This window comes from Podarcis cretensis (genome assembly GCF_951804945.1).
Source record: "Podarcis cretensis genome assembly, chromosome: 10".
Lineage (NCBI taxonomy): Eukaryota > Metazoa > Chordata > Lepidosauria > Squamata > Lacertidae > Podarcis > Podarcis cretensis.
Window position 1 is genome coordinate 17,994,856 of NC_137179.1, and position 17,161 is coordinate 18,012,016.

At 43.4% G+C, this 17,161-nt stretch overlaps 1 protein-coding gene across 3 annotated transcripts in view; it reads right to left on the reverse strand.

Annotated features, from left to right (window-relative positions):
* CECR2 (CECR2 histone acetyl-lysine reader) overlaps positions 1–16,951 on the reverse strand; it is a 119,646-nt gene extending 102,695 nt beyond the window's left edge. For all 3 annotated transcript variants that reach the window (XR_013842781.1, XR_013842782.1, XM_079992149.1), the window contains exon 1: positions 13,844–16,951. Coding sequence is in view for 1 of the 3 variants with exons in the window: in XM_079992149.1 (XP_079848275.1) it covers positions 13,844–14,107 (264 nt within the window). In the remaining 2 variants the exon portion in view is untranslated. The remainder of the gene's footprint in view (positions 1–13,843) is intronic.
* Positions 16,952–17,161: the final 210 nt, after the last annotated feature.

A 17,161-nucleotide genomic window follows, 5' to 3' on the forward strand; every position in this document is an offset into this window, starting at 1 on the left:
TATATCTGAAATGTCAAAGGCCAGATAAAATGAAAACTGTATAATGAAGGTGTAATTTCACCTATCATCTGAAAACAACTAATGTGGAGGTTTGTTGTATCGGGAGGGAGTTCCATAAATGGGGTGCTGCCACAGAGAATGCCCTGTCTCATGTCACTATCTTGCCCGCCACACCAGCTGACAGGATCAGATATCAAGAAAAGTATCCAGGCACTAGGTCACTTGGGCTTTGTACTAGCAACTCCTTGAATTGGGCCTGGGAGCTTATTGGCAACCAGACAATGAATGCTATGGGACTGAAATAATCTCCAAACACCACCTTCTGAAATCATCTCTCCAGACTGGTGTGGAAGAACTGAAAAACAGTACTTCTAAGCAAGTTCCATTGTGTTCAGTAGTGATTACTCCCTGATAAATGTGTGTTAAGATTGCAGCCACAAACACTTTTCCAAACAATGCAGATCAAACACAAAACCCATCTCAGAATGCCATACCCCCCAGCATTTTAAAAGCCCCCGGGACAGCGGAGGTCTTCTGAAGGCAGGCGGTGGCGAAAGTCTTTGCTCCCCCCCGCCTGCCTTCAAAAGCTGCGCTTCTCTGCTATCCCGGGAAGGCAGGCGGGGGGGAGCAAAGACTTTTGCCCCCTGCCGGCCTTCAGAAGAGGTCCAGGACCTCTTCTGAAGGCCGGCGGAGGGCGAAAGTTTTTGCTCCCGACGGCCAGCATTTTAAAAGCGGTCCGGGATAGCGGGAAAGCGCAGCGCGCTTCCCTGCTATCCCGGACCGCTTTTAAAATGCTGGTGGTGGGGAGCAAAGCCTTTCGGCCCCCGCCGGCCTTCCTGGACCTCTTCTGAAGGCCGGAGGGGGGCGAAAGGCTTTGCTCCCCACCGCCAGCATTTAAAAGAGGTCCCCGGAGATTTCCCTATGGGCTTTCTTCTTGTGAAGCAAGCCCATAGGGAAATTCGTCTTGCGGAACGACTCAAAAACGGAAAACTCTTTCGTCTTGTGAGTTTTTCGTTTTGCGAGGCGTTCGTCTTGCGAGGCACCACTGTAATATTATCAGGGGTTCATTCACCTTCTCATTCTCCAATGTGATATATGCCAACAGTGTCTTTCTGCTGCCAACACAGGACACAAGCTTAACACAAAAATTGGTTTCCCAGAAACCAGTAGAAAAACATTTCATTAGCCTGGGCACTCTGCTGCTGACCTCAAATTTACCATAATTAAACAAAAAGAGGTAAATGGGAGGCACTAGTGTGAAGCTGTGGAATTAGACTTCATCAGCAGATTTGATTCCATTCAACTTGAACTTTACCAGAACTCTTTCTTCCCAAATACAAACATTACATTAGCACAGGTAAGAATGCTTAGCAGCAGAAGTCTCCTGCCCGTCCCACCTCCTCTTGCCAATTTCAGGCAAGATTGAGTCCATTTGGGGCAATATCACAACTGAAATTGATGCAATCTTGCCTGAAATCAGCACATATGGTGGCAGCACTTCTCCGCCAGTGGCAGAAGTGGCAAGGCACACAGCGGAGGTAGGTGGTGTCAGCAGGAGTAGGTATGATGCTGGTGGGGCAGCAGCAGCAGTGACAGCAGCAGGGCAGGGTGACTTTTCATTTTCATTTCATTTCAACCTGCAGTAGGTGCTTAGCCATTCCATTAGGTCAGGCATGTCCAACAGGTCGATCATTATCTACTGATTGATCGGGGGTGTCTCTGGTCGATCCTTGAACCCCCCGTTACTTTTCTAAGAAAAAAGGAAAAAAAGCTCAACAATTCTGGTCAGTCCTCCAATGACAATGGGTAGATCACTGCCAGTTGTTTTTTTTACTGTGAGTAGATTGCAGTCTCTTGGGAGTTGGACATGCCTGCATTAGGTTATAGGAGAAGGAGAGAGATGGGCCTGCAGTTCTCTATCAGCTCTGTTGAGAAACCAACAACTTATTGTAAGCCAGAGGGCAGGAACTGTCTTATAACTGACATTTGATTTTTCAATGACTTTCGGAGCCATTTTCAGTTGAAGAGAGGAATAAAAATGCTTCAAATAAATAAATTTATTATCACAGAGACTGCTATTGTGAATGAGCGGCTTTATTCTTATCTTGCATACATTTGGGCGCTGCATAGAAATGTCATAGACACAATTTCATGGCCTTTCCACCATTGTTTATACCCCCCCCCCATGTATATGTCTGCCAACCAAGGATAACACTTTATGCTTCTGATAAACTCTAGTCCATGAAAGCATATGTCATAATAAAACTGTTCATACTGAAAGTGGTATAACTCTCTGTTGTTTATATTGACATAAGAACCATCAAAATGGTTGCAGATTGAAGTCGTACAAGCTGGAGAAAGAGTAGAATAGGCAAGAGCAATGGGTCAGCAAAGTTTTACGGTAAAAATATGCCATGTTTCAATATTGATACTGGAGGGGACAGGTAGAAGGAACTAGTTGGGAAGGAGACATTACCACCAAAGGCAATCCACAAGTGATATGGTTGTCCACAAGTGATATTGTCTCACTGGAGACCAAGACTTAACTTGTGTTCCCCAGAAGACAGACTGCTGACACAGTCTTGGATATCATTTCCAGTTTCTCAGCTAGATTAATAGGCTGTTCATATCTTTTCAATATGCTGGTACTTTGAAGTGTTCAGTTGCTGGAGCTGCCTCAGAGATATACATATATGAAAAATAAATGTATAATATTATTGCACATGCAACTCCCTCATGTCCCACTGAACTTTTGACCTGGTCAATACTGAGCCACCTCCTCCCCTCCAAACCACAGCTGCGAAGTCTTGAAAAGAAGAACCCTGAGCCTTGTCAGGCAGCTGCCTCTGCTGAAGCCAGCATGGGGGCTTGGCTGTTCAACACTCTCTTCTCATAACAATGCCCAGAGCCTGGCCTGATGGATGCACTGCTTTATCTGAGCCAAACGGCTCTGTAAATCCACTCCCCTTCTTCAGCCTCTCATTACGCAATGATCCAAGAAAAAGAAAATGAAACATCTGCTTCCCAGATTCTGAGGCATACAGCTGTTGGTGGCACCCCACATCTGGAAGCATCACTTTCTTCCAGTCTAGTAAGCACAAGGTTGTAGACTGACAATGAAAAAGAGAGTTCAGGTTGCAGTGCTGAAAACCAAAGTTTTTTTCAAGTAACTTCCATGAAGAGATCTATAAAAGTTCAGACCACAGTAAAGTTCTCTTCTGTTCTTTAGCACCACTGATTACCCCAATTCAAGCAGAGCGTATAGTCTTGCATAGATTCAGGTCTGGAAAAAGTTCCAAGTGCCCTGGATATTAAGGTACCTAAAAAATGGAAATATTTACTCAGTGCCATGCAAGGCCATCATTTAAAAATGTGATGTTGGTATTCAGGCATTTGAAATATTTTACCAACTCTTTTAGATATTCCCATTATTTTGGCAAGTGCAGATTTTAAAAATTCAGGCGGAAAAGTTTTTACACCAAATTCCAATTGCTTGAGCACTACCAAGGATCTCTAGCTGATGTGAAATACAGAACTAGAGTGCTATTTCCTTCTCTTTAGGACTTGTTTTCTGAAGGACTGTAAGATCCCAGTGAACACCAAGCACTGAGCACTCAAGGTTTAGGATGGTGACATTCTAATACCTTCATTTCTCTTATTTATAAATAGCACTGGAAACAAATCAGTTTTTTGCACCATTACTCAATAATCTTCAACTAGCAGTTGTTCCACCCAACTATAGCAGAGATAGAGATGAGACTGCATGGCCCACTCCCATCAATTTCGCTAGGACCAATGTTATTTGGTTCTCAGCTCCCAGAACTGACTCTTCTCTCTCAGTGGCCACTGAAACAGTAATGTAACTGTGGATAATTTGTACTCTTTTTCTTTTGCAGCACATCTATTAGATTAAAAACTTGAAGGCAGAGGTTCTATTGTTTTCCTAACTTTGTACAACAACTGGCAAACTTTCTTTTTTTAAAAAACAAACACCTCCCTGTTAAGTATTTGTTATGTTCTAGATTCTATGTTATTAGGTACTTTATAAATAGTAATAATAACACATTCTTTTCCCTTCTGACAGTACCCATCATTAGCATTATTTATTGATTAAAAAACACAAAACTGCACAGTGGGGTGCAGTACAAATATATTATATTATTTCTGAATCCAGATGTGACTCAATGCCAGACTGAAAACCATACATGGCAACTCTCACTATGAAGAGAGAACCTGGGAAATCATTAGCTAATTGTTTTGTGGACATATCAAAACTCAGGCTGACCTGAAAAAAGAAATGTGCATTGTGGGCCAAAAAAGGATCATGAAGGTTTCTCCAGCAATGTTAGGTAAAAGATAATGTCAAGTTCTTGCTTTTCTTGCTGCAGCTCAAAGAGCTCAGGAAACTTGGCCCTTAGAAACATCTGGGACTTGGCAAGGCCATTAACCAAATTAGGTTTTCAATAATGAGGCAGATATTGTCCATCATTATTTATTTTATTATTAATATTTAAAGGTATTAAGAAATCTTGTCATCTCATAAAACATCAGGGAAGTGTACACCAATACAGTACATTTACAACTTACACACATTTAACTTTTGTGCATTCAGGTTTATGAGCCTGGCAAAAAAAAAGGTTACATGGCAGCGGAAAGGAGGTAGGCATGGGGGGGGGCACTTTGGTAATCCCACCTGCCATTGCAGCTAGTGCATTTTGACTATAAACAATTTTTGTTTTAGGTGCTATCCCCAGAACATAACCCCCAAATAAGTTGCATGCTTACTGTATGTAATCAATAAAATGAGAATAATAAATAAAAACAATACAAAATAATCATTAACTGATTTTAAACAGCTGCATAGGCCTATCAGCAATAAAAAATAAAAAGTCTTCAAGAGATACCTGAATGTCAAAGGCCAGGATGCTTGCCGAATCCCTACTGGAAGAGCATTCCATAGCATGGGACAGGTGATACTAAATGCCCAACTTCTGGTTGAGACCAATCAGGCCTCTGTAACATGGAAGACAACCAACAGTGCTCCTCTGAATGATCTCAGTGACTGAACTGGGATAGAAAGGCTCTGGTGGTCCTTAAGGTATCCTGGACATGTTGTTCAGGGCTTTATATATCAACACAAGAACCTTGTGTGGTAGCTTTTGAGCAGCCAGTAAAGGTATGTTACCAGAGGTGGCCACCTACCTCCATCAGCAATCTAGTCACTATCTAGTGGATTCTGTACTAGCTGGAGCTTCAGGCCCAGGCCAAAGGGCAGCCACACAGATTACATTACAGCCTCAAGGTTACCAATGCATAGACTATGATGACCAAGATATCCCAATCAAGATACAGCTGGTAGTGGCGTAGCGTGGGGATGCAGGGGGGGCCGGTTGCACCGGGCGCAACATCTGGGGGGGGCACGGAAGAGACTCGAGTGCTAAAATCCACGGGTTAGAGAGCGCAAATTACTTGCCTTGCCCCGGGTGCTGACAACCCACGCTACGCCACTGACAGCTGGCATACCAGACAAAGCTGGTAAAAGGCAGTCCTAGTCACTGGTCAGTTAGGCAGCTAATGACACTTATGTATCCAGGAGTATCCACTCTTCAGAGGAAGTGCAACCTGAACAGGCTACTTACTGACCTATCTTCGAGACATGGGAAGCACAGAGCTTCTGCTTTCCCAAGAATGAAATTCAGTTTACTGGCCCTCATCTAATCTACCACTGCATTAAGGCACTGATCCAAAGCTTGCACGGCCTCTCCTGATCCAGATATTATGGAGAGACAGAGCTGTATGTCAGGCATAGACAAACTCGGCCCTCCAGATGTTTTGGGACTACAACTCCCATCAGCCCTGACCATTGGTCCTGTTAGCTAGGGCTGATGGGAGTTGTAGTTCCAAAACATCTGGAGGCCCGAGTTTGCCTGTGCCTGCTGTATGTCATCAGTGTACTGATGGCACCATGCTTCAAAACCTTTAATGACCACCTTCATACAAATGCTAGAGAGCATTGCGGACAAAATGGTGCCCTCCAGAAACCCATCCCATACAGTTGATCTAGGAGTGGTCAATGGTATCAAAGACCACTGAGAGATCAAATAAGTATAATAGTGTCATTTGATATTGTTATCCATCAGGATGATCAAATCTGATGCAGTTTCCAAACCAGGCCTAAACACAAATATAATCAGTGTCATCCAGAAGCACTTGCAGTTGCTCCACACATTCCTTTTCCACCTCCCTCCCAAAGGAGAATATATTTAATTTTTGACAGAAGAAATACATAGGGCTGCAATGTAAATTACATTGGTCAAATAATTTCAACTGAATACCTAATAGCTAACTGTTTTATAACAACTGTTAAACTAATGCCTCCCCTCTTGCTCGCTCTTCTAGTGATGATGTACATCCAGCAACTCAATTTCCTGTGTAACTCATACTGAAAGCAGAAGTAACTCCAAGCATGGAATTTGGAATGCACAGTACATTATCTCTGTGTATCAACAGACAGAATATGAGGAGGAAAAGGAACAAAACCGACCAAAATATATCCTTCCTTCCTGTTCGTTATTCTTGTTAATCAGCTTTTTATCCTCAACATGTACCTGTGCCCTGTTCTTCTTGGAAAGGGGATCAGGATCTTGGCCATGATTTTTAAAATAATAATTTAAGTCTCTTCAACTACGTCAATACAGCGTTACCCCAGGTTACAAACGCTTCAGGTTACAGACTCCGCTAACCCAGAAATAGTGCTTCAGGATGAGAACAGAAATTGTGCTCCGGCGGCGTGGCAGCAGCAGGAGGCCCCATTAGCTAAAGTGGTGCTTCAGGTTAAGAACAGACCTCCGGAACGAATTAAGTACCTAACCCGAGGTACCACTGTAGTGATAATTACTGTCTATCATTTGACAAGTCTATTGCCTAATCTTCAAGATGTATACTTCTAACAACATAAAAGTGAGAATTAATCCAATAAATTGTTGATGTGCCATATGATAGTTTCAAGACTGCCATCCAGACTGAAGAGGCTAAAGCTTCAGTTCAAAGCACACTTACCAGGAAGTAAGTTTTACTGAACACAGAGAAGCTTACTCTTGAATAAAATGAACAGGATCAGACTGTCTGTAAAACATGCTGCCTATGTTCTTTTGCATTTTCAGCACTGGAATTACCTAGAAGAGAAGGAATAATGGCTGTGCCAATAAGGGCCATAGAAATTTTCTGTCTATCTGCTGTATCAGCTATACCAAAGTATCCACAAAGACAAGACTGTTAAGGAGTTTGTCATCTGAAAAACCGTAGAAGCAGAAATAACTCAGAGGCTGTGAAAGAAAGGATAACAACAGGAGGACTCAAAGAAGGAACTTTTGGAAACTCAAGGCAATAGAAACATAAGATGATTGGACCCCACTGAACTTGAAGCATGGGAAGCCCCAACAAAAATTTATAATTTGACAAAATATTTGGACTTTATGATATGTATTTGTATAATTTGGAATATTTAATGTGATTTGATTAGATTGTTAAAATGGAAAACTTAATAAAAATTATTATAAAAAGACAAAAGAAAAACCGTAGAAGTAGAAACAGTCCAAGTTCAGGAGCAAGTGTATGTTACTCATTTGTGCTGCCCAAGCTCTATGTGAAGCTTCATTATTTTTTTAGCTGTGGCATCTGAAGCAAGGTGGTGAAGAACTGGAAAAACCATACGCATCCATCAGGCCTGCTGGTCCTGTGCCAGGACCACCTTCTAGGTAAGAAGATGGGTTTGAGTAATGTCAGCTTCTGCCATTGACTCAATAAATTTACAGGGTTAAAACAAATGTGCTTCTTGTGTTTGTTACACAACACTGAAAATACAGGCATCAACAGAAGGCTGAAATTCAAGTTACTAAAAAAAGAACATGGCAGACACAATTAGTAGTCTAGAGATGATTTTGTTGTTAGAATGAGTTCTTGCTGCACAGAATTTTGCTTAATGGTTGCCATCAATTTGATTTTAATTAATTTTTTAATGAATGTTTTTAGAATGTTGGATTATTTTGATTGTTATTAGCCGCCCTGAGCCCAGCTTCGGCTGGGGAGGGCGGGATATAAATAAAATTTATTATTATTATTATTATTATTATTATTATTATTATTATTATTATTGCTCTTCCTTCAATGTCTATATTAAACAGCCCTCCCCTTTCCCTGTTCCCTCCCCATATATATACACACATCATCCCCTATTTCTGAGAGTACAGTTTGACCTCAAGTATGACAAGTTTCAGGTAGAATGGGGACATATATCCTGTGCCCCAAGCATGGATGTAGTCATGGGACTGCCACTTAGATGGAGGCATAACTGCTGGTACTATGGACTGCCATTCAATGGAAAATCCATAGTGACACTAAGGTGGATCCTCTAGGGAAAAAATCTGCATGTCAAAAGAGAGACAAAAGAAGAGAATGTCAAAAACACTAAAGAGACCATCATGCTAAGCCTTTAGATATAAAGTGCTCAGCATCCAAAGCTAGTGTAAATGGTTGGGTTATCACCCAAACATTGGTCATTCTATTTAACTCTGCTTCTGTCTTTCAAATGTTCATAATCTCTTGTATTAAAACATCATAGAAATCTCTAAGGACCAATTCATATAACTGGCACCACAACAAATAGAAAAGCCACTGAACTCATGGATAGCTGCTGAACATAACAAATATATAGGTTCTCTGTTTCATCGATTCAGTGAGTGAATCCACTATCAGCTTCACATGATCATTATGGTTAAGTCATTGGAGCTTACAAGTCCTTGTAAAGTGATAAAATGTTTGAGTATATAATCAATAAAATCACTCTTTGCCAATATTTTCAATGTCTTTAATAAACACCACATTTAATATAAATATTCCTAGGAGTAAAAAAGTGCTTCATTCATATGCTGTTTAACATAAATGGGGTGGGGGAGAGATTTCAGAAAAAAGAGCTGTTTTTATTGACATCCCTCTTCCTATGATGGAGAAAATCATACAAATTGCTCTGTGCAAAATGCTTCTCTCCTGACACCTGTAGCCATAGTAGAGAGTTGCAAAAGGGTAAAGTGCTGTGCACAGCTGCAATCCCTGTGGTAGATTAAAACAATGTTGAAGGATATTCCAGACTTTTTATCACTTTACTGGCCCTTTGTTCCTGTCCAACTATAGCACAAAAGTACAAATGGTTGCACCCTCAGCAGTCCATGTTGTGAAGAGTCACAAGAGATTCAATGTACAAGCAATGATGTCAAGTAGAAGCTTTGACATTTATTTTGTCAGCCTCCTTTCTGAAGTTTGAACCCATATGGGACTCCCATGTTTAGAGGGGAAATGGAATTCACCAACCTACCCTGCAGTGTTTCTCTGCCTTCCATCTATCTTTTTACCATCTGTCCTGTCTATAGATTTTCCAGGAAGGGGAGGGCTGCACATTCCCAACAGGCTCTTCCTACCCCTTCCTACTCCTCCATTTCCCCCAGATGTGACCCCATTTAGAAGCCATTGCATAAAGTTTATGCAATTGTGCCTCTGTCTCACTTATTTTCAGTGATAACAAACTTCTATTTCATGTCCCACCAAAAAAAGAAAAGAGATTCTTATACCCTTTTTACTTCTTGCCAAATAATAGTCTACTCTAAATGAACACGTTAAAAATATAGAGGGAGGAGTTTGGGGAGGGAAAATCAAACACAGCATGACACAAAATCAGAACTTCTTCCCCATCCCCCAAAAGAGGAGGCAGTTGCTCCTCCAGACCATATTAAATGTTTACATTTGACAAGCACCTTCTAGAAACTGAAGTCCAAACTCACTTTTGAAGCAAACCAGATGCTAATTTGGGCTTCCAAAGGTGAAAGGCTAGTGCAATTGCCCTTTATCATTGTAAATTCAAGATCTTTCCCCCTTGCTTCATGTGCTTGGCAAGAGAACCTCCTCTTAAGAGTCTACATCAATAGGTGGGGGAGGGGCCCTCTTTGATAAGGAACTCCATCACTGGGAGATCCTTCCTCCTTTCAAAAATTTAGCACTGCATTAGGGATTCTCTCCAAAATTAACATCCTTCAAAGAGTGTTAAGAATTCTCACATGCTGTTGAACTGAACATCTTTAGAAAGGTGGCTTGCTAACCTTTGAAAATCAGAGGCATCTCATTGCAATTCCTAACCCTCCTAGAATGAATCTAGCTAAAAGGAAGATTAAAGGTAAAGGTAAAGGTACCCCTGCCCATACGGGCCAGTCTTGACAGACTCTGGGGTTGTGCGCCCATCTCACTTAAGAGGCCAGGGGCCAGCGCTGTCCGGAGACACTTCCGGGTCACGTGGCCAGCGTGACATCGCTGCTCTGGCCAGAGCCAGAGCCGCACACGGAAACGCCGTTTACCTTCCCGCTGGTAAGCGGTCCCTATTTATCTACTTGCACCCGGAGGTGCTTTCGAACTGCTAGGTTGGCAGGCGCTGGGACCGAGCAGCGGGAGCGCACCCCGCCGCAGGGATTCGAACCGCCGACCTTTCGATCGGCAAGTCCTAGGCGCTGAGGCTTTAACCCACAGCGCCACCTGCGTCCCTAAAAGGAAGATTAAAGACACATAAATATAATCTTGACGTGCCTCCTCCCATTTGTACCATTCACATCCAAAATATTCAGCACAATACTGTGGTGACAATTATTCAAAATAATAGCAGGCACACTTAAGCACATTCATAAGAAAGACCTGTGAATGTCTAACTGTTGGGCTGTGATTGGTGGTCAGTTACACCTACAAAATGTATTAGATCAGAAGATGGAATGCATTGTGAAAATTAGTCACAGGATTCTGCTACAGTGAATAGGTGTCAGTGGCAGTGCAAATTCATCCCAAATTTATATTGTGCTCCCTACAAAAGGATTTAGAAACTGAGTCACTAATAGTATATATCTCTTAAAGAGTTGCTTTCAACCAGCAATTCTCAAAATTTCAATACAGAATTATGAATACATGCATGCTTCCGTCAGTAGGTTGCAGAATCGCATCCCCTGCGAGACACAGCAGACACAGCAATTAACAACCTGAGGGTAAGTGACATTTTAAAAGGGGGGGAAAGTGAACAGATTCTTTATTATTCCTTCAGGGAGCAATGTAAACTTATACTCATTTCTGTCTAGCTAGCTTCCACCCTGCTTTCCTCAAGTTTTCAGTCAAGAATGATACTTGTATAGGTCACAAAAAACCAAACTCCTCCTAGCACTGCCACCATTTTGAGTAGTGAACGTGTTTTCTATAATTCCAAAGTGCTGTCCATTACATATATATTTTATAGAATCATAGAATTGTACAGGATCATTTAGTCCAACCACCTCCGATGCAGGAATCTCAACTAAAAGCATCCATGTCAGATGGCCATCCAACAGTGAAGGAGAGTCCACCACCTTCTGAAGTATTATAATACTTAGTAGGATAGTAAATGCTTCAGCTGGTATGACAGTCTGCAATGTTAAAGTAGCAATATCCCAGTTTCTAATAGGCTTCTAAAGATCTTTACATGTTGACACACATCCTATTCATTTGTCTTCCAAATCCTGCATTGCAGTAATAATTGAACAGCAGTACCAACCCACCCTTTTAGACATCACACCCCAACTTCTTAATATTTCACTTTTGCAATTTCCCTTAGACTCTCTTAGACTGGAAATCAACCTCTGGTTCTTGGCAAGAACAGTCTTTGATGTACAGTTTAAAGTTTGAAAGAGCATCAGAGGCACCAAAGTTGTTACATCTGCTATAAACAGATGGCAAACCCCAGGTTTAATCACATTGGCCTAAGCTGCTTAGGATCTTGGGAGTATGAGCCAGAGCCTCTGGGAGGTCTGTTGTGGGTACAATCTCTCTCTCTCTCTCTCTCTCCCACACACACACACACACACACCACATTCTTCCATCTGATCTCATTATCCATATTTATTGAATTCTACAACACACAAGAAGAGTAAGGTAACCGCCTCAAGTTGCTGCACTTTTATCTGTAACATTCCACACTGAAAAAGTACATAGCATTGTATTTTAAGGGTGTGCACTGAAACAAACGGGTGAGCAACTACTTCAAAAAACCCATTGTAATACTGAAAAGATTGACAAAATACCCCAAATTCCAAAAAAGGGTCACTAAAAACTATAAAACTGAGAGACAAGTGTAGCTTTCTAATTGTAGCAATATAGTAGTATCAAAGTATTTTTCTGCCACTTGCATGATTATCCGTTTACTGAACCTGAGCCCTATGAACTAAGCAGATTTCCGAACTTTATTTGAATTAATGTAAACTTGCTGCCACTCTTTAAACAGAATAGATCCAAACTCCTGAGAATACTGAAAATGAGTGGAGAATGGGGGGGGGGGGGCCTAAACACACACACACACCCTTCTGGATTGTCACAAAGCTCAGAGCTCGATTGTCACAAAGCCCCAGGGCAGCATGTGGCACCTCCATCACAAGCAGGCAGAAGTAAAACTCCATTCTCTCCTACTCATCCTTTCCCTGAAGGGATAATGGCAGCAAAACAACAAACTCTTCCAAGCTATCAGTCAGGGCCACCAAAGGAGGGGGGAGGGAGAGGAAGGACAGAGATCAGCACTGTCCTTTCCTACGGGGACTGGGGGATCTAACAGTCTCTTTCCTTCCTCCCTTGACCAATATGGAAGCTTGGGGAAAGGGAGAGGGCAACAAAAGGGGTGTTTTTAGAATTAGGAACAACCTCCCCCCAGTTTACTGATGAGTAGACGGGTAAAACAATACGTTCGAGGTAATAGACTGACGGAGCCCGTTTCGGTTTAGCAGTGTTTGTAGCAATTCAGATCGGTCTTGATTCAGTCCTCTACCGGTCTCGTACACTTCGGATCCTGGTGGAACAGGCAAGGACGGATCCCGACCAACCCACCCACCCCTCATTCCTTGGATTTGCAAAGACTCTCTTAATCACGGCTGTTATCTTCCCAGGGGGAAGGATTGTGAAGGCTGCTGTGGTCATCATCCCCACCCCCACCACTCATTTGTTAGATACCCTCGAAACGTACAAAAATTAAGAGGTGAAAAACAAAACAAACATGTACTTTGTCACAGTTCTCCATCTATGTGTAACGAATTCTGCCGCCACCCCTTGCCCTCCAGCAACTGCACGTCCTCCGATTCATCAATCGCTAAAAGTACTTTGGAGACCAAGCATGCATGAGCCATTTCAGTGCAACCGTGCATATTTACTCAGAAGTAAGTCCTACTAGCTTCAACGGGGCTTACTCCAAGATAAGTGAAAGAAGGATGGCAAAGCCATCCAGGAAGGGTTAAGTGCATGATTGCCGGCACTTTTAAAAATGAAATTAATAATAATATTTTTTAAAGAAATCCGGGAGAACGGGTGAAAACATTCAGCCAACATCCCTTTCTGGAGAAGGATTAATATCGAACTCGCCGAACAAAACTCTCTTGTCTTAAAAGAAAATTGGGCAGACAATAACAAGTAAGGGGGTGGGCGGGTCGCAGTTGTGTTCTCTCTCTCTCTCTCTCTCTCTCTCTCTCTCTCTCTCACACACACACACACACACACACACACACACACTTGCACACGCACACCACACTGACCCTAAAAGCCTTCCGGCTAAGGAGAGAGGGAGAGAAGGCAGGCAAAACAGAGGCGAGCGGAGTTATTGTCCCGTCCCATCCCTTCTCCTCCTCGAGGGGGAGGCGGGGCCGCCGGATCGATCGGCCGGTCCCATTTATCGACCGAGCCGGTCCCTCTCTCTTTTCCACTTCATCTTTTAATTTTTTTATTATTATTATTTCGGAGCGCGACTCACCTCGATCTCGAAGTCGGGCAGTCGGAAAGCGGTCCTGAAGAGGGAGCAGAAGTGAGCGATGGCCGGCACTTCCCACCAAGAGCGCAGCTCGCTCAAGAGACCGGCCGCCGCCACCGTCGCTGCCGCCGACGTCCCCTCCGGATCTCCGCTCGCGGCTGCCGAAGCGGCAGAAGCAGCAGTAGCAGCCGCCGAGACCACCACCACTCCTCCGCCGCCGCCGCCGCCGCCGCCGCCCCCACAACCACCGTCCTCCTCCGGGCACATCGCCCCTTTCCCCAGCGCCCCTCAGAGACCGCTGCTTTGCCGGTGTCCGCCGCGAGAGAGACGGGGGTGGGTCTCCTCCTTTTCCTCCCCACCCCGACCGAAAAGACTCTTTTTCTCTCGCCCTCAGCCTCTCTCAGCAGCCGCAGCTGCCCCCTCCGCGCCGACTCCTCCGCATGGGGCTTGTCCGGGCTGGCGCCTCCTCAGCCGCCGCCTCCTGCTCCTCCTCCCTCCCTCGCTCGCTCGCGGGTCTCTAAGGCAGGCGGGGGCGGCGCTGCTGCTGGAGGCTGCCGCCACACGGACCCATCTTCCACCTTCACCTCAGGTCGCCGCTACTGCCCCGTCCATACAATGTATATTTATAGATATTATTATATATAAAAAGGAGAAGGAGAAACTGCGCTTCAACCAGCCGGGGAAACAGATGGGGCTTAGGAAGGGGGGGGGGAAGGGCGCTGGGGGCGAGTGAGAGCGACTCGTGCGGATGCGATGCGAGGAGGGTGGCGACGACCGGGGGACGGTTGTCGAGCGCGCGACGGTGAGAGGCGGGGTCCGAAAGGAGAAAGAAGGCGTGTCTGCGCGGGCAGGGGGCGGGGTCTCGCCGGCAGGGCGCTCGGGGGAGGAGGAGCAGTATTTGTATGGAAGGAGGGATCAAACTCCTCTCATGCGTTGGGACAGGGGGGGAGGCGGGAGTATGGCCCAGAGAGGCAGGAGGAGGAGCCTATGGGCGAACTTTTTAGGCGAGCGGAGGAGCCCTCGCGCGAGTCGTGGGAGGAAGGGGCGGAGCTTCGAGAGCGAATCGTGTGGAGAAAATAGGCTTCTTGAGAGCCGTTAAAAGGCTCGTGAGCGCAAGTTAAAAAAAAACAAAAATGGGAGGAGGAGGAGCCGGCATTGGAAAGCTCTCCGCGCACGAGGCGTAGGCGGGGCTTTTTATCATAACAACACCTTCGCCCCGCCTTTTTTCCTGCGGACAGCCAATTGGGGACCTCGCGCTGGGCGGGGCTCTTGATTAAAGCGTTCCCTGTGGCTGTGAGGAAAGAAGGGGGGGGCTCTCTTTTTGTAGGCGAAGGAGGTTGGCGGAGGCGGAGTTTTCTCTCTTCGAAATTTAGTTACGCTCTGAGCACCGCAGTAGTTCAGAGCCGCTTACCCGGTGGGTTTTCTGCTGAAGGAGGGAGGCCCTGTTTTTTTGCATTCTCAGAGGATTTTGAGTCAGGAATTCAGTTAGTGGAGTTTTTATTTTATTTTTATTTCTCGGATTCCGTGAGATATATATATATTTAGGGCTTCTTTCTGGGAAGATTTTTAGCCTTCGCAAATTATGCCTTGAGGTCTTTTTGTAACTTGGAGGCTCAGCGATCCTGTTACTCAGTGGTTGTGGTACCATTCTTCACTTCCTTTTGTTTTGTTTTTTACTTGGTTATTGTTCATCTCTGATTTTTAGACGAACGAAACGTGAAATTATAAAAGGGTTAAAATGACCCTGCTACGCAGCCTGTGCTATAGAACTAAATTGCTTAGGCTTCAAGCGGTTTTATTTCCCAGATTGTGTATAGGATTTTAAGCCTCGGAGCGCATGTGGTAACTGGTAGTGCGCAAGTCTTTGCGTGGCTAAAAGGAACGTCTTGCTAGGCGTATTTGATCCAAGGGTTTCCTTCTCTCTGCTTGGAGGCGGAGATTTCTGACAAATACTGTACTGCAAGGAGTAAATGGTGTGTGTATTGCAGTTTTGGCAAACTTGCCGTTCATATACAGGATTGATTTAGTATTCCTCACTGTTGTACTTTCAATTGGGGGAAGTAGTTATAGGGGAGAGTGTCCCGTTTCCCCCACTTAAAAACGTGCTTGTGGTTTATAACCCATTTTTGGTGATTTCGAATACAGAACTCTAGGATTATAAATTTCTCTGCAGTCGTTACATGAAATATTGGAGTTTACAGAGTCTAAATGGGAACTAAGCACACCTTTTTTTGAAAAAATCCAGAACAGAATTGGGAGTGCTTAAAACCCGCTTGTTTATTTAAGTGAACGTCTTGGATTGTGTCACTCAACTTTTAAACGTGAAAACAGTTGTGTACTTTAAAACTAACAAATTTATTGTGGCGTAATTTAGTGTTTGCGGACTACAAGCCACTTCATCAGATATAAGAAATAAAGTTTCACTGTGTTTTTATGTGTGTTTTTTTGCGGAAGAGTCTGAGCTCTGCCTTCTTTGTGGATATGCTGCGTTGATGCTTCCTACTTCAAACTAGCAGCCTCTGTTAATGAATGTTTCTCTCCTGAAAGCTATTTACACTCCTCCATCAGGAAGTAATAATAATTCGTTGTAAACTAGCAGCTGTTTTTCAGCCAGAATGTGTTATCAAGTGGAAAATAAACTACAAACAAATCTGAGTTTCTAGAATTTTAGGAGTTTTCAGTTGTTGCTTCAAAACTTGTACAGTATTTGTAGTTTACTTAAAAAACTTAAATTACTGACAATCCAGAAAAAAGTATGTCTGTTTCTCCATTGAACATCTGCATCTAGATATCAGGCAGCTGCTCAGCTAGATATATTTATAACCGTTTTGAACAACCAACACATCCTCAAACCTAACTGTACACACACACACACCTGGCATTGCTGAAAGCAGTGTGAATAAAGAAAATATGAACTGGAATTTTAGAAAGCAAATCTGTGCAGAAGGTGAATTCAGTGCTATAACAATCCAAAGCAGATACTGATCCCTCCATAAAGACAGAGAAGGTTATACTGCTTGAGAAAGTACCACTTGTAACAAAAGAGCTAGACTAGCTTTTGTGCTCAATAATAATTTTACACTGTTGACACCTTTTTCAATTTAAGTGTTGGCTGTTGTTTCGAATAAGGCATTTCATTCCTCTCCTATAAAAAACCAAAAAGAACAGACACCCCAAACCTTAGAATACAAAAGTTCCCAACAAACAAAAATATCAATATGTCTTTGTTTGTTGGTGTATTTAAAATGAAAACTTAATAAAAAGCATATAAAAAAAAGAATACAAAAGTTCCCAAAATAAATTCATCGCAAGAACAAGAAA